This window comes from Ascaphus truei, chromosome 1 (assembly GCF_040206685.1).
Source record: "Ascaphus truei isolate aAscTru1 chromosome 1, aAscTru1.hap1, whole genome shotgun sequence".
Taxonomy (NCBI): Eukaryota; Metazoa; Chordata; class Amphibia; order Anura; family Ascaphidae; genus Ascaphus; species Ascaphus truei.
Window position 1 is genome coordinate 52,051,362 of NC_134483.1, and position 22,529 is coordinate 52,073,890.

The 22,529-nt window shown below is 45.9% G+C and overlaps 1 protein-coding gene across 3 annotated transcripts in view; it reads left to right on the forward strand.

Annotated features, from left to right (window-relative positions):
• Positions 1-14,801: 14,801 nt before the first annotated feature.
• SPEF2 (sperm flagellar 2) overlaps positions 14,802-22,529 on the forward strand; it is a 245,736-nt gene continuing 238,008 nt past the window's right edge. For all 3 annotated transcript variants that reach the window (XM_075588085.1, XM_075588094.1, XM_075588104.1), the window contains exon 1: positions 14,802-14,985. In XM_075588085.1, coding sequence (XP_075444200.1) covers positions 14,928-14,985 — 58 coding nt within the window. In that variant the 5' untranslated portion in view covers positions 14,802-14,927. The remainder of the gene's footprint in view (positions 14,986-22,529) is intronic.

Here is a 22,529-nt window from a genome sequence, read left to right on the forward strand (position 1 = left end):
GTCACCCCTTTCACCCCCTGCCCCTGTCACCCCCTGCCAATATCACCCTGTCACCCCCTGCCCCTGTCACCCCTGTCAACCCCTGCCCGTCACCCCGTCTCTGTCACCCCCTGTCAACCCCTGCCCGTCACCCCGTCTCTGTCACCCTCTGTCAACCCCTGCCCCTGTCACCCCCTGCCTGTCAGCCCCTGCCCCTGTCACCCCCTGTCCCTGTCACCCCCTGCCCCTGTCAACCCCTGCCCTTGTCACCCCCTGCCACCCCCTGTCCCTGTCACCCCCTGCCCCTGTCAACCCGTCACCCCCTGCCCCTGTCAACCCCTGCCCCTGTCAACCCGTCACCCCCTGCCCCTGTCACCCCCTGCCCCTGTGTGTGGGGGGGAGAGTGTGTGTGTGGGGGGGGGGGAGAGTGTGTGTGTGTGTGTGTGTGTGTGTGTGTGTGTGTGTGTATCAGTGGCTGTGTGTGTATGTCTGTGCAGGCCAGCAGTGACTGTGTGTGTGTCTGTGCGTGGTCAGTGTCTTTGTTGGTCTGTCTGTCTGTGTGTATTTGTAGGTCAGTGGTTGTGTGCGTCTGTGCAGGTCAGAGAGAGAATGGGGGGGGGAGAGAATGGAGGGGGGGGAGAGAATGGAGGGGGGGGGTAGAGAATGGAGTGGGGGAGAGAATGGAGGGGGGGAGAGAATGGAGGGGGGAGAGGGAGATGGGTGGGGAGAGAGAAGAGGGGATTGCGAGAATGGGGGTGGGGAGGGAAGGGAGAGAAAATGGGGGGAGAAAACGGGGGGGAAGTAGAGAGAGAATGAGGGACAAGGCCGCCAACAGGGGGTCTGCCGGGGTTGACGTCCCGGGCCCGGTGAGTCAGTCAACCACCCTCTCTCCCCCTCTCTCTCCCTCTCTCACTCTCCCTGTCTCTCTCACTCTCCATCAGTTTCTCTCACTCTCTCTGTTTCTCTCACTCTCTCTGTCTCTCTCTGTCTCTCTCGCTCTCTCCGTCTTTCTCGCTCTCTCTCTGTCTCTCTCCGTCTCTCTCGCTCTCTCCGTCTCTCTCGCTCTCTCCGTCTCTCTCGCTCTCTCTGTCTCTCTCGCTCTCCCACCCTCTCTCGCTCTCCCACCCTCTCTCACGCTCTCACTCTCCCACCCGCTCTCACTCTCCCACCCTGCCTCCCTCTCCCACCCTGCCTCACTCTCCCACCCGCTCTCACTCTCCCACCCGCTCTCACTCTCTCACCCGCTCTCACTCTCCCATCCGCTCTCACTCTCCCACCCGCTCTCACTCTCCCACCCGCTCTCACTCTCCCACCCTGCCTCCCTCTCCCACCCTGCCTCCCTCTCTGTCTGCCTCCATCTCTGCCTGCCTCCCTCTCTGCCTGCCTCCCTCCCTCTCTGCCTGCCTCCCTCTCTGTCTGCCTCCCTCTCTGTCTGCCACCCTCTCTCTCTCTCTGTGTCACCCTCTCTCTCTCTCTCTCTGTGTCACCCTCTCTCTCTCTCTGTGTCACCCTCTCTCTCTCTCTGTCACCCTCTCTCTCTCTCTCTCTGTGTCACCCTCTCTCTCTCTCTGTGTCACCCTCTCTCTCTCTCTCTCTCTCTGTGTCACCCTCTCTCTCTCTCTCTGTGTCACCCTCACCCACTCTCTTCGTTTTTATCTTAACTGCCCTATACCTACACCAAAATAACCTATTCTGCTTTCTTCCAGATCTGACTCTCAAGTTTCACACGGGGGACATTAGAAGACAGGTAAGGAACACCTCCCTTACAGTATACTACCTTGAGAGACTGCGGATCAGGTAAGATCCCAGGTGGGATTGCTGCTTTGGAAATTGTTAAGAGGGGGCATCCTGACACTGGTTAATGTGTTCAGAATCATTCACATCTGGCTCTTTTTTTTTTTAGGTCATCCGACACACACACACACACACACACACGCACACACACACACACACACACACACACACTGTACTTTTCGAAATAAACCTATGTTTCTATGAAAATGTAAGTTGTTTTTTTTTGCGGCCCACCTAGACTTAAACCTTGATTATTTGGCCCTTGTTAGCATTTGAGTTTGATATGCTTGCTGTACTGTATTCTCTGTGAAGCACTGAGCACACTTCTGATGCTATACAAATAAAGACATACACACAATATTACTTATTTTAATAACACAATAAATATATATGTTTGTATAAATATTTATACCTGGTGACAAACTCTTTGCATCACTGCAACACTGGGTAACACACTTTTAAAACATCACTCTTGTATATATAGCCATGGCTGTTCAAGACTATCTTTCTGCCCTCCTGTCAAGTAAGTTCTAATAGATATAGACAGTGACAGGCTATCCTGTGGGGTTTACCCGCCCCCCTCACGCAGCCTCCTTGAGTGGCAAGAGAGGAGGGGACACTGGGTCTGTGTTGCAGCCAATCATGGTGCAGACCCTGTGCTCTCCCTTTTGCATTAGGGAGGATGCCTTCCAAAGTATAGAGTCAGTCCAGCCCTTCCCCTCCTAGGGTAAGGAAGTCTGAGAAACTTCCCCAGCTGGGAAAGGGAGAGGAGCTCAGCCCCTCCTGGGGCTGAGTGAACCAAGATATGTGCATAGCACAAGGCCTCAACATTATCTGCTGGCCAGCCATTCTCCACTATATGCAAACGCTGTTATACCATCTGCAGTGGCTGCATCAATTAAAGACCCCTTTTATATACTTCTGTCTAAGTCGCAGTCTATTGGACAGAAGTATAGGAGAAAAGAACTGTCATGGTAGGGACTGCCTGCGGCTCTGCTGTAGTCTACTGTGACCGGAGGCGCTGTCACCAAATTAAAAGAACTTGAGGATCACCCAAAAGTCTGTCCTGTTCCCCACAACATCACCGAAGCTCACCTCTCCTGGACCCTCCCAGGTAACCATCACCACACGTACCTGTAGCCTAGGCAAAATCTCCCGGGGGGGAGGGAGGGGGAGATGGGGGGAAATATGCCTAAGCAATCAGTATCAAATAGTTGGCTATGGGGGGTTTGTGCCCAAATTGCACAAATATCGTTTTCTGGACTACTGTATATTAAATTCTGCCCTAAGAAGTGAGAGTGGCTGCTTATTGAGATTCACAATAGAACTGAGTATCAAAACAGGATGCCTTACCACAATTCCCAGGATTAAACCAGGGAGCACGTCTATGGAAAGCCTTCACAAATTTCTCTAATATTTCACAAAAGCAAATGGTCAACGTGTCGCTTCTAACAAAAGCCCGTGATGAAAATTCTTTAAAAAAATAAATAAAGGTTGTTTTATTTACTCAATCAATAAAAAACACAGGTGGTAAAGAGACATCATAGTTCCCTTGTAATTGATGTATAATCTGCTCATGGCTACTTTATTTATACAGCAGCGATGCAGATGAAGGTGCAGATGTAAGATTCTTTGGACAAATACTGTAGAAATCGTTTGTAAAGGGGGAACTCTTATAAAGAGGCCACAGATTTGTGACAAAGCAAGACACAAAATGCTGTGATTTCCACAATTGAATAAATAACATATAACACATAAATCTCAAACTACAAAAGATGAGGAAGTCTGTGGTTATAATGAAAGAGATGGCAATGAGGACCATGAGAAAGCCTCATTTCACACAGAAGGCACGCAGTCAAGTGCCATGTAGCAGAACTACTATCATCAAGGGATTAGCGCGCTAGTTTCTATTCATGCAAACAAATAAAAAAAGGATCTGTGATTGCCAGAACTGAATGTACTGTGTATCTCCTTGGGGATTCTATTCTAAATAACAGGATTTCCTTTAGCAAAAGAGACACACAAGTATTATAATTTAAATTAAAAACACAGTATAAAGTAGTGAAGAGGTTAAACTCCCTTCCCAGACTGCACGGGTGTCGGATTTCATACCTGAACAGGGAGGTGTGGACAATTAACTACTGATTAAGCAGGCACAGAGAGAGAGGAAGTGAAACTTCTCCCAGCCAAGAGAGTCTGGCTGTTATGGACCCTAGGACTGAAGGAAGCAGGCCTATGGGGTCCAGCTAGGAATCAAACCCAGGATAAATATTGCTCCCCAGAACTGGCGTTTCTAAAGGAATGAGGGAGCGACACGGAGACCCTGTGAAGGAATCTCTGCAATTCAGATAAGACTTTCAATATTATTCCCTAAATACTGTTGCATATGTTTTGGGCTGGAAACCAGGTTAGTTGGCCAGCGCCGTTAGCTAGGGACCTGCTGGTGTAGTTAGTTTCCCTAACGGGAATAGGATTTTATTTTATTATTTTGTGTTTTGCCTTAAAGGGGCAGTAGCCCCAATGTTTTGGTTGCTGTTTGGTGGCAAATAAACCCAATCCAGTTAAGGTTCACCCTCTGTCTGTGCGTCTATCTGCCCTCGCCTACAGGCTGCTCTGTCACACACAGCCATACACAACACATCTTAATGTAATACAGTCTGTATGTTTCTTACAGGGCTAGGAAAATGCCACATATTTGCTTTGGTCCAGCGTGGGAGGCCATGTCTTCACAAGAAGTGCTGTCAATCACTGATCTGCTTCCTAAAGTTGCACCCCACAATGTCTTGTATAGCGCTAGGCAAAGGATTATGGGGGCAACTTTGGAAAGCCAAGCTCTGCTCCCAAAGACATTTTGCTGCAGCAACCGCAGTCCACACATACGCTACCATTTTTATGGTCCTGTCTAATTAGATCTTACAACAAATGTTGTACAAGTCTCTAATGTTGGTTTCTGTGCTTAAGTATATGCAGAGTTATTAATGAAAAGATAGTTGTTTTTAATAAGCAATCTCGGCAATGCAGCTACATTTCTTCAATACTTGTGCAGTTTTGCAGCACACCCGATAGGAGACATTTTACTTGCAGGTGAGTTTGCCTCTTTCATTTATGCAAACAATGAGCGCTTTCTTACATACAGTGGCATTTGATGTAGGAATATGTTGGTGACATTTCAGTAGAAGCAGAAGTCAAAAGAATTTTAATGTCATTCGGTCTCTGATGCTTCCAGTGTCATTAACAAAAACATGGTTGGTATGGAAAACTTGGAAAGGATTAATCAGAAATGGCATTACCAAAACTGGTGAGATGACAAGAAACTCCTCTAAATCAGAGTAAGTTTTACTTACAAATGTATCCACAATCCCAATATAACCCTTCAATCTGATTAATCTAGTAATGTTCTTCCACTATTGTACAAGCTGTGGTCAGTTAATAGCAATATCTTCCTGTATTATGGAAAGAGCCATGGGAGCTGTAGCAAAATGGACTAGTAAGGTTACTCAAACCTTAACTTGTATGAGTTAGATATAAAATAGTAATAGAATCCTAGGTTTCCCATATGAATTTTTTTTTAAAAGTATGTAACCCTCCGTGCCCGGCTCCTAGGATGTTTACATCGGTGCGCAGTATTTGGATACTCAGCATAGTTTACCTCACCTCGTGGTGCTGGATTCAAGTGGCTGAGCGGTGAGATAGCAAGGGTGGAAATGATGGGCGCCAGGAACGTTTGTAGTACAATTCAATCTTTATTCATGTACCCTGGCACCGGGATCCGTCACACACACTTAACAATGTTTTACGTTAGTTTATATACTCTTGGTTACTCATTGAAACAGGGCTTCCTTAGGTGCCCACTCTTAAAACTCAAAGGGAGGTGCATTTACTTGGTACTGTCACGGCCCCTTTAATTCTCCAACATTTTGTCTGGGTATTTTTTACGAATGCCACGCACTTCACTTCACCACTTTACGAATGCCACACGTTCATGCCGCATTCATGCCGAGCCAGCGCTAATACAAATGCACGCGGCCGCGGCTTTAAATACCGGAACATGCCGCATCAAACACTGCATCTGCCCGCGGTTTTAAAAGTCGCGCTGAAACGGCCGCACGAGGCTAAAGGCGGCCGCCACTGTAGCATTACTTGACTCGGCCACTTCGGACTAACATAATTTATATCCGGTCTACTTTGGGCCCTTACTAGGATCCTAGCCGGTTCTGTGTAGGTACCGACTATACTCCATTCCTGATTGGGAACTGCCACTTCCCTACTGATTGAGGAGAATACATAGTGTGATCTGCCTGTAGAGCTGATCCGGCGACACCCGGGTGCCCTCTACATATGGCCCACTGTGGCGTGTCTGTGTCTCCCTTTGTGGTACCTGCATGTTTCCCTTAGCCATTTAATTGTGATCCTTATTATAAGGACATTATTCTTATCTGCATCATAACAAACAAGAGGGGCCTGATTTCTTCTATTAGCCGCCGAGGCTCCTCTCCTCTTGTCCTCCATGAACTTATCTTCCAGAAACTTTTTCCTATCCTATATGTACCCTTGTGTCGTCAGCATCCCTGTGGCAACACAGAACGGGACCTGCATACTGTATGCTATTCTACTATTAGCCGTTTACAGCAAACTCGTAACCCCGTTGAGTGGGGATTACAAGTAAAATTGACAAAAAAGTGACACACTGTGAGTGATCATTTGTATGTCATTACGCAGAATCCCTGGCTACAGTGGAAGAATTATATGTTGAGATAAAGGGGAAAGGCAAGGTTGCAGTACACTGTACGGTGCAGGGTTTTTGTTATTTTTTTACTCACAATAACTTATTTTGTGTCTAAAAGTATCTGAAAGATTACAGTAATGGAATACCTTACGAGCTCAATAAAAAAATCCAAGCAATGATCAAGTGCACGAGGGACCTGTGACTCTTTGCATTGTTCTTTTGTTCTTAAAGCATCAATCAGCCCATCTCAATGTGAGCTGCTGTACTTGCAGTTTTGATAACTTCTGTTTCCTCCGAAATTGACTTCATTTTCCAGCAGTCATTCTTTTAAATTCACTGGCAAATTAAAACCTCAATATCTTGTGAACCAGGCGGGCACCTGAAGATATACATACTGTGATCAGCTCAGGGGAATAACCCGATGAGATAACGTTTAATTAGAATAGGTGTAACACTATATTAAGTTAGCACAGTTAGCATAAGTTAAGTTAGCACAGCCTTGCATTTGGAGAGAATAGAGACCTATTTTCGTAGAGTCTCAAGCAAGATATATGTGAATCACCTCAAACCTTCCTCCTAATAACATACTATGGAGAGGCACCCATGCGCAAAAAGGAGCACGTCTGGGAATAAGGAAATAGGCAAAGTATATTTAAATGACTCACACCTCACAAAATATTTCCATAAGACTTTTATATGACAAACCTAAGCCTCTTGTAATGAAGGGGGTACTAGTGTAAGTCCCAACAGGAACAGAACCCACAATCTCTGCTATTCACGGCAACAGCTCTAGAATTGAACCTACCCAGTTGCTGGATAGCTTCACTGTCACAATATACTGTACTTTAGAGCTCTGAAGGTCACACCTGGGAGAGTGATCACAAGGAAAGAGATAGGCCTTTCAAAGGCTCGATGACGATGTGATGCACCATGGCGTCGTGGTGTAACGTGAAACCATGACATCATGATGCTGTGACGTCTGAGGAGATGCCGTACCGAATGAGTTAAGCTCTGCGTGAGCCCCTGAACCAAGCCCCACAAAACTGCAAGCAGGCCTTGTCCACAATCACTGCTTTTCTTGGCCAAAGCTGATGGGTATTATCACTATGACATGCTACTTTTGAGCTGCTCACTGCTCACACATGTAGCTAATCTAGCTATTAGGGCATCTCAAAGGCAGGGCCGCCAACATGGGGGGAGAGCAGGGGCAAGTGTCCTAGGCCAGAGGCTGTGGGTTGGCATCGCCAGTGCTAGAACTTCTGCATGTAGCTGCCACCAGGCTCCGGCCCCTGACTCTCGCCAGCTGCTTCCTGCGTCTTCCCACACCGTCCTCTCTGTCCCGCCAGTGCGTGCCAGAAGTTGGGTGCACCCGGAAGTCAGGACCAGCTTCCGGTGCACAGCGGCAGGAGAGAGCAAGGGCCCAGCGGCAACAACCACCAGAGGTAATTTTATGGGGGGGGGGAGGTAGTTGTAGTAATTCTATTTGGGGTGTGGTGGTGTTAGCAATTGTATTTGGGGGAGGGAAGGAGGTGGTAGTAATTGTAATTTGGGGGAGGGGTAAGTGTATTTGTAATTTGTATTTGTGTGTGTGTGGAGGGTTATATGGGTATAGGAAGGAATTATGTATGTAGCCGGAGAGGAGGGGGAAACGAGTGTGATGAGGGGGGAGGGGGAATGAGGGACCAGGATTGAATGAGAGGGGGAAATTGAGAGATAGCGGAGGGGGTGGGGAGGCAGAGTGAGGAAGAGAGGGGTGAAGAGTGAGAGACAGAGGGGGAGAGAAATTCATGTGTAAAAGAGGAGGGTTCGCGAGGCTGCCGACACAGGGGGGGAGAGGCAGGCAACAATCTGGTCCTGGGCCCTGGGAAATCTGTTGACGGCCCTGCTCTCAGGTATCTCAGATGCTCCACAAGGAACATTAAACTGTCAACCACGAAGTGAGAGTGGTCTGCGAATAAAGGATGCCAGGGGGAGGGAACTACTGCAGGAAAATGTACACATTTTGGTGTTACATTACATGAAGGATATGCAAAAAAAATGGCTACGATATAACAGAACAGGGACAGACATATTCACTGTGCCATCTGCTAGAATGCCAGATACATACTGAACTGAAATACTCAATTTTAAAATAAATAACATTCTACAAATTGCAGGGAAGTGATTCCACTTGCTTCCCACAGCACACAAAGGGACCTGTTCTAGTAGCCGTCATAAAACATCTCGCTGGGCCTGTTAAGCCACCAGTTTTGTCAGTGTAGTTATCACGGTATTCAGAAAGACTCTGACAGCAAAATGACAAAACTAGCGAGGAGCAGCGATGTGGTGCTCGCCTCTCTCAAAGGCCTCATTTGTCTACCTGCAGCGATGTACTACGATCTGGCTGGCGCATATTTCGCCAGCGATCGCAGGGTTTTAATAACAATTTTAATATAAGTGTATGTGAGCAAGGGGTCTCCAGAGTAGAACCACGTTGATTTCAGGTCCGGGGACCCCTGCTTCCCGAGATACATGCCCCGTTATGGGGGGGGGGGGGCGGTATCTCCTATGCATTTAATGTCCTGGTCACGTGACGCAAAGCACTTAAATGCAGACGAGATACCGTACACTCGTCGACATCTTCAGCTAAAATGAGACGGAACAGGCCTTATATAGGGAGGTACGTCACATCCTTAAAACCCCATGGCTCATATCACATGGTATTACAGCCAATCGGATTGAAGACAATCCCATTGGTTCCTGTACCATGTGATATGTTCCATTAGTTAAAAAGGATGGTCCGTCTCATTTTAGCTGAAGATGTCAATGAGTCAACATCCGTTTTGGATTTACCATGGGGTTTGGATTGAAAGAAAATAATATTAAAGATAAGAAGAAAAGAATTACAGATGAAGATAGAAGAAAGAGAAAGAAGATGAAAGAAGATTTTTGTACCTGATGCTGTTCTTCAAGGAGGATGGAGTCGGATTGCAGTGGATGATGTCGCGGGTCGAGAGCTTCCTGAAACGCCGGGAGAAGACTTCTAAAGGTAAGATAAATATTGAATGTATGTACTTTTTTCAGGTTTTTTTATTGTTTTTTTTTTTTTTAATGTTTTTCATTGCCCATTGACTGCTAATGTATTAATCTGTGCCAGGGTACAGATAAATAGTGACAGGCAATGCATTTTTTGGCAAATGCTTGTTTACAATTGATTGTTATTTTTTTTATTTCTGTTTATTGTTTTCACAAATTTGTTTGGTATTTGGATGGCTTGTTTTTAGTACATTTTTGGATTGGTTAGCGGTTTTATTTCTTGATTTGTTTTGTTGGTTAGCTGTTTTTTTAATTGTATAATAGTTTTTTGGTATAACATAATTTTTATCCGTTGGCGGTTTTGGTGTTAAAATAATTATATTGATGTGTTGTTGAGGCTTTATAATTCTTTTATTCTTGTGGTGTTTAGGTGCTTGTTTATTTCTTTAATTGTTGTGCTTGATGATTGTTTTAATAGGATGGCCATTGACTGCTATAGTAGCTTATCATGCCCATATTATATGGGTATGATGTACCACTGTGCCAAGAAATGGGTAGAGGGTGGGGGTACCTGTGCCAGGGTGGGTGGTTAGGCCTCCATGGTGGGTAGCGGGTGAGGGTGGGTTAACCACCTTAATTACTATAGCGGTTATTAATTGCTATGGTGATTAAGGGTTTAGGGGCCATTAGATTGTATTTTTTCTAGTACTCTTGTTGCCAACAGAGGACAAGGACTTGGAGTATGGTGATGAGGACGCCCTTCATGATTGCAGGGGTAAGTAGTATGTTTTATTTACTTTATTTATGCTGGCTGGCTAATGTTTGATTTTGAATGGGCAAATTAGCTATTATCCATATCTGGATAATAGTAATTTTGCCCATTACTGTACTGTATGTGTTGTTGGGGGTAGAGGAGGTGGGTATTATGGTTGTTGTATTTTTTAATGTTTATGGGTGGTAGCGAGGATGGGTGAAGTTGGCATTTTGCTCTTTGTGGGTGTTTATACATACCGACTGCGTAGCAGGAAGGGTTAACCCCTTCATTACCTTAGCGGTATTAACCGCTAAGGTAATGTAGGGGTTAACTCCAGACCTAAACACCCACCAAGAGCCAAAAACCACCTTCACCCGCACCCGCTACCAACAATAAACATGGCACCGGTAGTTAACCCCTTCATTGCCTTAGTAGTTAGCCGCTAAGGTAATGAAGTTGCCTGTAAATGTATTTTTCATGCATCTGATTCATGCCGGGGGCCTCCGGAGCTGATATTAATGTGTATCAGCTGTAGAGACCCCCGGCATCAATCCGATATAGGAAAAATGCAATTTTTTTCTAAGTCCCTCTTTCGCCATCACCTCTCACCAGTTCTTCACCTCTCACCAGCATCTCACCAGTTTCACGCCAATTTTTTCTGGCGAGAAGAATTTGGGAGGAAATCGCCATTCTAGAGCCGCGATTCTAGCGCTAATAGAATAACATACGTTTAAAAACTGGTGATAAGGGGCTTATCATGGTTTATCACGGCTCACTTGACGATGTGTTTTTGACGAGAGCCAAAAATGGTGATTCAGCCCACTTATCAAGGCTTTCTGAATCGCTGTAGGCATTTTTGGCTGATAACAGCTAAAAAGCCTCGATAAGTGGGTTATGATAGCTACTAGAATAGGGCCAAAAGTGTTATTGGGTTGACAAGTCTAAGGCACCTTAAGCATGGGGCATAGCGTCAGACCAAACAGGATCAGAAGTTGAATCCACACAACCTCTGTTATTCAGAACAACAGCTCTAGCAGTGTGAGTTAAACCAGCTGATGCACAGGCACAGTCGTAAATCTACGGTGAGCGAATCTCACTCACACCACACACACATTGTTACACATAAAATGGACACTAAAAAACATAACAGAGCAGACAAAATGGAAACAGAACATCTACTTCAATCCTTCTCCAGAGACACCCCCCCAGTCCATTTCAGTAATATCAACAGTACAGTATATTCATTGCAGCAATATTAGTTCATCATGCTTAATAAGATTAGAAGTACTAACTGAAGTCACAAGCTCACTTTCTTATAGTACTTTCTCTCATCTGCTTTATTTGCTGTGCTTCCCCTTGTTATTACTTACAGTCCCCAGTGTTTTGTATATAGAAGAAAATAAAAAGCATCTCTCCGGGCTGTGGGCCAACAAGCATCCTCTGTGGCCGATATATGTCTGTATACTGTACCTGGCATTGCTGGTGCCTGTAATGATTAGTTTATGCTTGATTTCATGTTCCAGTACTGGGAAAAACACAGCAATGACTGTTTCCTTTGAACAAATCTTTACCAGTGTGGTACTGAAACCAATACACATCCCCCCTCCCAAAAAACGCATACCATATACTGTATTACAAACAAAGGAGATTAACCCCATCAGTGCCAAGAGCAAAGCAATGCAAACATGCCCTGCTACCTCAAGCACTAATTGGGTTAGAAATCATTAAATCATTATTTGTTAAAGTATGGGTTCAAGATAAAGCATCTGTTTGGGAGGAAATATATCAGGGATTGTTTTCTTTTGTTTTCTTGCCACATTTACTGAGGCTTTAATAAAGAATACTACTGTTCTATATTTTTGTAATGTTGACCCCTATTTCTGAATAAATAAAGAAACCATGGCTGATGGTCAGTGGTGCAATAGTACAGTTTAGTAAATAAGGCCCCATATCTTTACAGTTGTTTTGGTAATGTGGTATTGAAGTAATCAGAAAATCAGAAAAACATTTTCCTAGATTCCCATAGTATACTGTAGTATGCTGATCATAGTTGGCATATGCTATTTACTATCAGCATTAAGCGAAGTTCTGATAACTCAATAAAGATGATAACATCTCCTTGTGCATTAGGCAGCACAGAAAAATATAGATAATATAAATTGTCAATTCTTCAGAGCGAGGACCCATTGTGATTGAATAGTCCTATGCAGAGCATCACATACATTATTGTTAATATATCATTATACAGTTATATGTGCAGCACTGCACATTATAATTAAAAATGGCATCCCTTTAGTGCTTTATGGCAGGGGTGCTCAACTCCAGTCCTCAGCCCCCCCCCCCCCCCCCCCAACAGGTCCGGTTTTCAGGATATCCGAGCTTCAGCACAGGTGGCTCAATCAGTCCCTGCTTCAGCACAGGTGGATCAATCTGCAGATCAGTCTTTGACTGAGCTTCTAATTGAGCTACCTGTGCTCAAGCTGAAAATCTGACCTGTTGGAAGGTCTTTAGGTCTGGGAGTTGAGCGCTCCTGCTTTATGGGACACCAAAGTGGGGAAAGATGTATAGCCATGGCTGGTCCAGACTATCTTTCTGCCCTCCCTGTCACGTAAGTTCTAATAGATACAGACAGTGACAGGCTACCCTGTGGGGGTTACCCCCTCCCTGAGTGGAAGGAGGGGAAGTGACACTGGGTCTGTGTTGCAGCCAATCATGGTGCAGACCCTTTGCCCTCCCCTTTCTGCATTAGGGAGATCTGTGCAAAGCACAAGGCCTCAAAATATCTGCTGGCCAGCACCACCACGGGTCTGGAACCTCTACTACCCCACTACTATGCAACGCTGTGATAGCACCTGCAGTGGCTGCACCAAATAAAGATCCTTTTCATATACTTTTGACTAAGTCGCAGTCTATTGGACAGAAGTATAGGAGAAAAGACTGTCATGGTTGGGACTGCCTGCAGCTATGCTGTAGCCTGCTATGACTAGAGGCGATGTAACCAAGAAAAGAACCTGAGGATCACCCAAAAGCCTGTCCTGTTCCCCACAACATCGCGGAAGCTCATCTCTCCTGGACCCTCACAGGTAACCAGCACCACACGTACCTGTAGCTTAAGCAAGATCTCCCAGAAGGGGGAGGGAAAGCAGTGCTACACAGGTAACAGTGAAATGGGGGAGGGCGGGGGAGAAGCATCCCAGAGGGGTGGGGGGAGCAGTGCTACAGATGGTAAGAGAGTTAAAGCAGGGAGTGAAAAGGCAGAATGAGAGTGAAGAAGTAAAAGGAAGAGGCTATGAAGAATCTGCAAGATATGGTGAATGAGGCAAAAAAAGAAAAACTCCACAGGGTCAAAATAGAGGGAAATGCAAAGCGGTGAGCTAGAGGCAGAAAGAAATACAGAAAGAATGTCAAATATGAGGGAAAAGGAGAGGAGGTAAAAAGGGAACGAGAGATGGAGATTAAAAGTTAGAGAATGGAACGTCAGGAAACATTTAGATTGTAAGCTCTTCGGAGCAGGGTCTCCTGTTGCCTTATGTTGTCAGTTACCTGTTGCACTTATCCCCATGGCTTGTAATTTATTTACCCTATATCGTATTTTTCTAAAGCGCTGCGTACATTGTGGGTGCTATTATATAATTAAAATGATGCATACAAATTGTATTTATTTTATTTGTCTAATAATGTTTCACCAGGAAATATTACATTGAGAGTTAGCTCTCGTTTTCAACTATGTCCTGGAGTGCAACAGTCATAGAAAGAGAGCGTGAAATCACACGGACCGGCTTAAAGAGGAATGCACACTAAGGATGAGGTCCGGGCAGAAACTACAGCCGTGAGCTTCCGTAAACGCCCCTGCCGCGCGCTCCTGCAGCCCGGCGAGCTGTGCTTCAGCTGCAAGAGTTGGGTCGCGCCGTTTGGGGGTGTGGCGAACGTGTCATGGCGCTGGTTCGCTGAACTAGCTCACGTGACGCGACTGCAGCCCCAAAAAAAAATTTGGGTTGTAGCGGCAAAATGTAGCAGCGTCAACGCTGTACTTTGCCGCCGGGTCTAGTGTTCAGTTTGAAAACTCCCACCGAATAAACCGAAATTGTGACGAACGTGCGCGTATATTATTCACCTGAACTCAGCCTAAATAGGGAAAGGGTAAAGTAGAGGATGATAAAATGAGAGATGCACAGAGGTGACTGGGGTAAGAGGGCAGGAATGATGGAGGCAGAAGGGCAGAGATAGAAACAGAATGATAGCGGATGCTACTGTTTGATGTTAACTGGTGGGACAAATAAAGCAGCACATGAGAGCCAGAGGACTGAGCCACCGGACTTCCGTTGATCGGGTTAGGGGACTTCCTATGTGTGCAGAGTCGCAGCTGCTGGGGATGTATGGGCTAACCCCGCCCATCCCCACCAATTCCCAGCTACAGACAGCAGGTGGCGCCCACGAATCATTCCATTCCCGCTCTAGCCAAGCCTCTCCCTCTCCATGATCCGCAGCGGCTCCCTCGCGCGCGGCCTTAACAACCGTTCCTTAGCAACTGGTTGTCCTTGGAGACGGGACGCGGCTTGAGTGCGCGCTTCCCCCTGCAGGCCGCGGCCCCGAGCAGCAGAGAGCCCGCGGATTATAGCATGATATTATCGGGGCGCCGAGCTCTGTGACTCGGGAAACATGTCGGAGATCATCTGCGAGTGGCTCAACCGAGAGCTGGGGCTCTCCAAGCGTGTGGGTGAGTGACGGGCGCGGTGGAGGAGAAGACCTGGCAGGTCTCCCTCATTCTCACTGAGAGGGCTCTTCTGTATCCACCCGAACTGGGGACAAACTAATAGCTAACTCAGTGTTGTTGTTTTAGGACATTAATAGGGATCATTACATATATATTTAAATATATATATATATATATATATATATATATATATATATATATATATATATATATATATATATATATATAGAGTATTTGATGACATTTTCTTTAACTTGTTTTGCAGACACAAGACCCTAATAAATAGACCCATTAAAAAAAAAAAGAACATCCCCACTCCCCCCACTTTGGGGTCTATTTAGTCAGTCTTTGAACTGCAAAATGAGGGCAATAATGGATCAAAGAAATCACTATATCAATGAAAACAGAAAATATTACATTCCATGGTACCCTTTTTCTTAATAATCATTATTTTTTACACTGATGTTGCTCAATTGTTGCGGTCCAGATACTGATCAATAGCCCGCATGGAGTCTAATAGGGGGTTGTGTATCTAACCTCCCTAGGGCAAAACTGTGCCTGGTGTACAGATGTAAGAATATTATGTTGTCAGTTATGGGAGATTTTACGGTTATGTATAAAAGTGTTATTGCTGCAAGACTGGAGGAAAAGTGGCTCTTCAATATTAGCACCAGGTGTATGGAAGATAGAAATCCAGTTGAAAACAATTTCTTTGATACAGTGTTATTGTTAAAGTTTCATACAACCCCCCCTAGCCTAGTGAAAGTGTGAGATATATAGCACCACATGAAATAAATCCTGTTTCTTTCAAGGTACAGTATAGGCTATTTAAACTGTTGAAGAGTGCCCGATTACACACCCCTGGTTTCCCTGACCAGCACTGCCTGTCTGTGCTAATAATCTGTGATAAAATAATTGCTGGCTAGAAAAGCAGTGAAACTAAGGCCGCGCTTATAGTGCCCGCGACGCGACCGATGACGTCGCCGTCGCCACTAGCGAAAGTTAAACTTCAGTTTTAAGTGAAGTCGCTGGCGACAAGGCCAGTGACGTCACGAAGGGGGGGGGGGAGAGGGACAGCGCTCTATGGTTTAGAGACAGTCACATGTGGCGACTGTCTCTAAAAAATCACATTTACCCGGCTTCAACATTTTTGGTCGCTCCGTCGCCGGCGTGCTTACTATAAGCGCTTGCGACGGAGTCAATGGATTTGTTTTGGAGCGACGTTGCGTCGCCGTCGCCAGGCACTATAAGCACAACCTAAGTAATAGACTGGGCTGCCAGCTATATACAAAATTTGGAAAAATTGTGTGGTGCTAAGAGCTGTAGAGACACAATACAGTATTGATTGAAAAAAGTTCCAGCATAGAGGACCCTTGATATATAAATTATATGAATTTGACATAGGGTAGGTGGTTTAAAAAAAAGTGTGTGTGTGCCGAGCACGCACATTTTAAGTGAAACTTCTTTGTCTTTTGTCACTGTTTTGTCACAGAAATTATATTTGTGATGGTGATGTTTTTAATAAAAAATCAAAACACAATTTCAATGCCAAAACGCAAGGAAGTTTGACTTACAATTCGTGTTTTAGCTATTTGCACTTCTATATTTATAGTAACTGTGAATTCCTTGTGTGTGTTTGTGTGCGCATCACTGTGTGTGTGTTTGTGTGGGCTCGCGTCATTCAGTGTGTGTGCACGCGCATCAGTCAGTGTGTGTGAGCGCGCGCGTCAGTCAGTGTGTGTGTGTGTGTGTGTCTCACTGTGTGTGTTTGTGTCTTCCAAGTGTGGTGCTCAGCATGTCCTGCAGGCTCTCCCAGTGTCCCCCCCCCCCCCCCCCCCAAGGACACCTCGCTCAGCGCTCTCTCCCCCCCGCCCCCGGCAGTGCTGTGGGGACACGGCGCTCGTCAGCGCACAGCGCACTGCCCCCCTCCCTCTGGTGGGGCGGTGCAATGGGGACACGGCGCTCAGCACTCTCCCCCCTTCCTCTGGCGGTGCTGCGGGACACAGCGCGCTCTCCCTCCCAGTTATATTACATCACTCTGTGTAACTACCACGTATAGTGAATATTGTACACAGAGCAACTCTGTCTTCTGCAAACTGGTCTGCACAGATAGAGCAATGTATGGTTGCTTTTAACTAGGTAATTGCTACAACATTTAAGTGGCATTGCTGTGTGTTTGACACATTTAACTAAATGGCTGCCAGAATGTGTTTAAAGCATCAGCACTTGAGTGAACAGCATTTACATTACTGTACATTTACTTTATTAAGATATCCTTTAAAAGAATGTCCATTTCTCAGGTTGTATCAAAAGGTTATTTATCTGCAAAAGAGAATGTGTGTGTGAAACCAGCTTTTGGTTTTCAGGAAAGGTCCTGAATGCAGACTACTGTTGTGTAAAATGTAAAAAGTCTTGGGGGCCTATTCTAGTAGCTTAGATAAAATCACTTCCAAATCGAAGTTTGACCTGACGTTATCGAACGGACTGACTTGTGTTATGGTATTTAGAAAGAATTATCGAAAGTCAGAAACCGTTAGGTAGGAAAATGCTAATACCACTCAGGAAAGCAGTGTTCTTATCTCAGCCTTTTTCTCAGTTCTACCCTTGCGATCTGACCGTAGTGGCTAAGAACTGCATCTCCCTGCACAGCTCTTACAGGTGATTGCACTGTTTTTGAAGTGAAACTTCTTTAGTGGCACCTCATTCCTAATGGGACAAAAATGGATTGTAGGGACAGAAAATGAAACGGATGTGACGTGAAAGTGCTGACGTCAAAGTGCTGGCAGATGAGGCCGGGCTGTGTTCTGGCAAATCACATGCGCCGCTCCCCCCACACGGCCGATGACATATGCGGCGGCGGCGATAGCCGCAGGCGCCGCTCCTAACGGCCGCCATTCCAACCATTCCCCACACACGTCCGCCGCCGTTCCCCGCCCGCGCCCGCTGATATCTAACTGCCGCCGCTCCCCCCCCCCACCTGCTCAACATTTACCTTAACGCTCCTCCACACCGGCAGCCGTCCCCCTCAACGCATGCGCAGAGGCTCTGTCCATAGCCATGTTGTGGATGGCAGGTTTCGTGGGGGTGTGATTGGCAGAGGGCGCTGCTGCGAGGCAACCGGTGATTGGCTGTGGAGTACGCAGCTCCGTGGTGGGGTAGCTATCTGAGGCCGAGGCTCCACCCCCTGCCCTGTCGCTCCTGCTTCGGTAACGGGAGGAGGGTGACTGGACCACCGTGTCGCGGGGGGGGCTGGCTGCAGCAGGACACACAGCCGTGTCCGCAGCTTCGCCGGGGGTAGTGGGAGTCGGGAGGAGGAGGAGGAGGGGGGGGGCACAATACAGAGAGACATTCACACAACACAGAGAGAGACATACACTGACTGACACACACACTCACACACTGACTGGCTCACACTCACACACTGACTGACACACACACACACGCACACACACTGACTGACACACACACGCACACACACTGACTGACACACACACGCACACACACTGACTGACACACACGTGCACACACTGACTGACACACACACGCACACACTGACTGACACACACGCTCACACACTGACTGACACACACGCACACACACACTGACTGACACACGCACACACACACTGACTGACACACTGACTGACACACGTACACACACACTGACTGACACACGCACACACACTGACTGACACACATGCACACACACTGACTGACACACATGCACACACACTGACTGACACACATGCACACACACTGACTGACACACATGCACACACACTGACTGACACACATGCACACACACTGACTGACACACATGCACACACACTGACACACATGCACACACACTGACACACATGCACACACACTGACTGAAACACATGCACACACACTGACTGACACACATGCACACACACTGACTGACACACATACACACACTGACCGACACAGAGAGACATTCACACAACACAGAGAGAGAGAGAGAGAGACATACATTGACACACACACACACACACACACACACACACATTGACTGAGACACACACACACACACACACACACACACATTGACTGAGACACACACACACACACACACACACACACACACACACACATTGACTGAGACACACACACACACACACACACACACACACATACACTGACTGACACACATGCACACACTGACTGACACACATACACACACTAACCGGCACAGATACATACACTGACTGACACACACACAAACAAACACACATACATACTCTCTGACTGACACACATACTCTCTGACTGACACATACACTGACTGACACATGTGTGCCGAGCACGCGCGTTATAAGTCAATTTCTGTGACAAAAGTCAAAGAAGTTTCACTTACTACGTGCGTGCACAGCACACACAGCTTTTTATTTTATTTTAATAACACAGTATTGAAGCAGGGGGTCTTTGGAGCAGAACTGTATTAATTTTAGCCTCGGAAACCCCCTGCATATACCATGTGATGCCTTTCCTTTTTTGGAGTGATGTGACGTCATCAAAAAGGGAAGGAGGCATGCTACCTGATTGGCTATCTTCCGTCCCTTTTTGATGATGTCTCATCACTCCAAAAAAGGAAAGGCATCACATGGTATATCTACTAATCCAATTGGTGGGTATACCATGTGATGGCTTCCATTTTTATTTATTTTTGCTGAAGTGACGTCATCTATTATTTATTTTTTTTAATAGTTTTTTTTTATTGGGTTTACAAACATTATTCAACATTACAACAAAACAATATAGAAAAAAAAATAAGAAACAGAAAAACATATTTACACAAAATTATTTTTAGTATTGCTCATCATACTTATAATTTCAAAATTCAACACATTAACACAAATAATAATAAAAAGGAAGAAAAAAAAACAGATAATAGCTTTGATGTTAATCTTTGAAACTGCTATCTCCACACAGCCTCCCAACAGAATCTGGCATAAGATTCCCCATTCTCCATCTCCCCCAACCACAATATAGTGTCATATTTACTCAGGGGCGAAATTACCTGAGTGAGTCACCTTAAAGGTAGGAAAGCATAAACTGTACTACCTGATTGGCTGGCTTCTCTCCCTTTTTGATGACGTCACATCCGTAAAAAAAATGGAAGCTGTCATATCGTACACCAACCAATCGGATTGGGGGTGTACCATTTGACACTCAAATTTGACATCACAGGCCTTATATAGGTCCTGCCCCGTCTCATTTGAGCCCAAGAAGATGTCGGAGCAACATCACCGGGCCCCCTTGAATTATAAAGAAGAAAAGAAGGAAGAACTCAAGAGCTTACCGGAGATGTCTCTTCAATCAACAGAGGATCATGGACTTTTCTGCATCAGGCTGTTGAGCATTGCGTCAAGGGTCAAGAGATGGTGCCGGAGTAGGATTCGGAGGCTGAATCTCGGCAAATGTAAGAAACACATTGATTGGCTTTTATTTAATCCTTTTTTTTTTTTTTTTTTTTTAAGTTTGCCCATTGACTTGCAATGTGCTTATCTATGCTGTTTTCTGGGTATAGATAAGCACAGTGACAATCAATGCGTTTTTGGCAAATGCTTGTTTTTATTTAATTGTTATGAATTAATTGTTATAAATCTCATATCACCAAACGGCCATAATACGTTATAGGGGTTGAAGGTTTTTTTTTTTAAAGATTATAAAAATATAAGTACTTTGAAAACATTTTTGAAGTTTCAAACCATTCCTATGTTTCAGTTTGCAACAGGTAAACCTGTTTTTTAGCGCGACCCGCTACAACGTGGATCGCTTATAACGCGGTTTGAGCATGGCTCCTGTTTAAATATTATTTTTTTTTTACATTTTTAAAAACACACACGGCAGGGTGAGACAGGATCCCTCATACAGAATCCCTGAGAGTTGAACCTGTTGGTGGACAGTATTGCACTCATACCTCCAACATTCCCTTTAACTCCAGTCCCCTCCTCCCTGCCTTTCATTGGCTTCCTCCATGTAGACTTCTGCCTCCTGATTGGCCCAGGAGAGGGGGCCCGTCCCTCAGAGCCTGAGGGTGCTCCTGGCAGTGACGTCATGGCTCACTGATGCCCTGCTATCATGTGCCAATAATGACCTGCTCAGCTTCCATAGAGCTTAACTAGACAGTTAAAAATTACAGGAATCCAGGGGAGAGGAGGCAAAGCCACGCTCAGGGAATGGAGGAGTACCTGCAAGGAGTACCTGTGTCACCCAGAGCCAACACCAGAGAAAGGTAAGAGGGAGCCCCCACACTGCACCTGCCCTGTGTCCAAAAGTTGTGCTCATGGGAACCAAGTGTCTCTGAGAGTCTGTTAGCAAACCCTGCATTGCTGTGCAACTTTAGAGTTTCCACCCTTTATCCAGAGCTTCATTCCCTCCAACCAAACATGTGCAGCTCTCCCCGTTACTCCCCTTTTGTGCTTCCATCTAAAGCCCCCAAAATAGCCTCCTTCCAAATCGCGCTTGATGGGTTCCCTTGCTGCCAATTTCAGATGCGCATTACCTGGCTTATTCTCAATAACAAGACCTCAGGAACATATGTGCATCATCAAGTCAATGGCAGTTAACCCTCTTAAACCTTGAATTATGGCTCTTGTGAGATAAAGTGGACACTGAAGCATTTAATTTGTCCATTCTTGTTTAGTTTTTTTTTTTTGGTCTGGTGGATTTTCGTAGATATTAGATAAAGCCAGTATTTTATTAAGCAGCATCTTATATATTGTATGTAGCCCCCTTTCCCCCGTGTCTAGGGCAACTACGTGCAGTGCATTACCTGATAGGCCTACAGGAGGCCTGATCCTCTGCTGCAGGGAGCCTGGGGTGTACGTAATGTGTATGCTAACAGCGCCTCCATCTGAGAAGGATCCTCACACAGTGGGATAGCCCCTCCCAAGACAATATAACCAGTAATTACACACCAGGGTATGATATAACAGTATTTACTGGACACGTACTTTTAACACATGCAATACAACAAATACCATACATCTATATATTGACCCGCGGTTTCTCCCCACAGTACTTGGGAGCAGGGGCACCAGTGTCCCAGTGTCCAGCCCACAATTGTCAATCCCACCCCAAGTGTTTGACAGCGCTGCCCACAGTATGTGTGGCCGTTGGTGCACTTAGTTGGTATACCTAACCAGGCAGTCCAGCCCCCGGGTGTCACTGAATAACAGACAAGCGTTCAGTCTGTCCCACAAAGATATCCGCCTCTGCGTGGGGTGGACTCCCACTGAAGTGTCCCGCTATAGAGGGTCTCTGTATTATGGTGGTGTTCTGGTCACAGACCATGGCCTTGCACACTGCGTTGTGTCCGTCACCGGTGTGCTGTACCCTCACTATGATGACTACTGGGGAAGTGTCTCTAACTATGGGCCTTCCCTGCAGCAGCCACAAGCTGAGGGTGATCGGGCAAAGGGCAAAGCTAGGCCTAGTCCAGAGAAGCACTGCTCCATGGACATTACCTTTCTTTTCTGCCTCAGGGTCCCAACTAAAGCGTGAGGACAGGACGCGCCAAAAG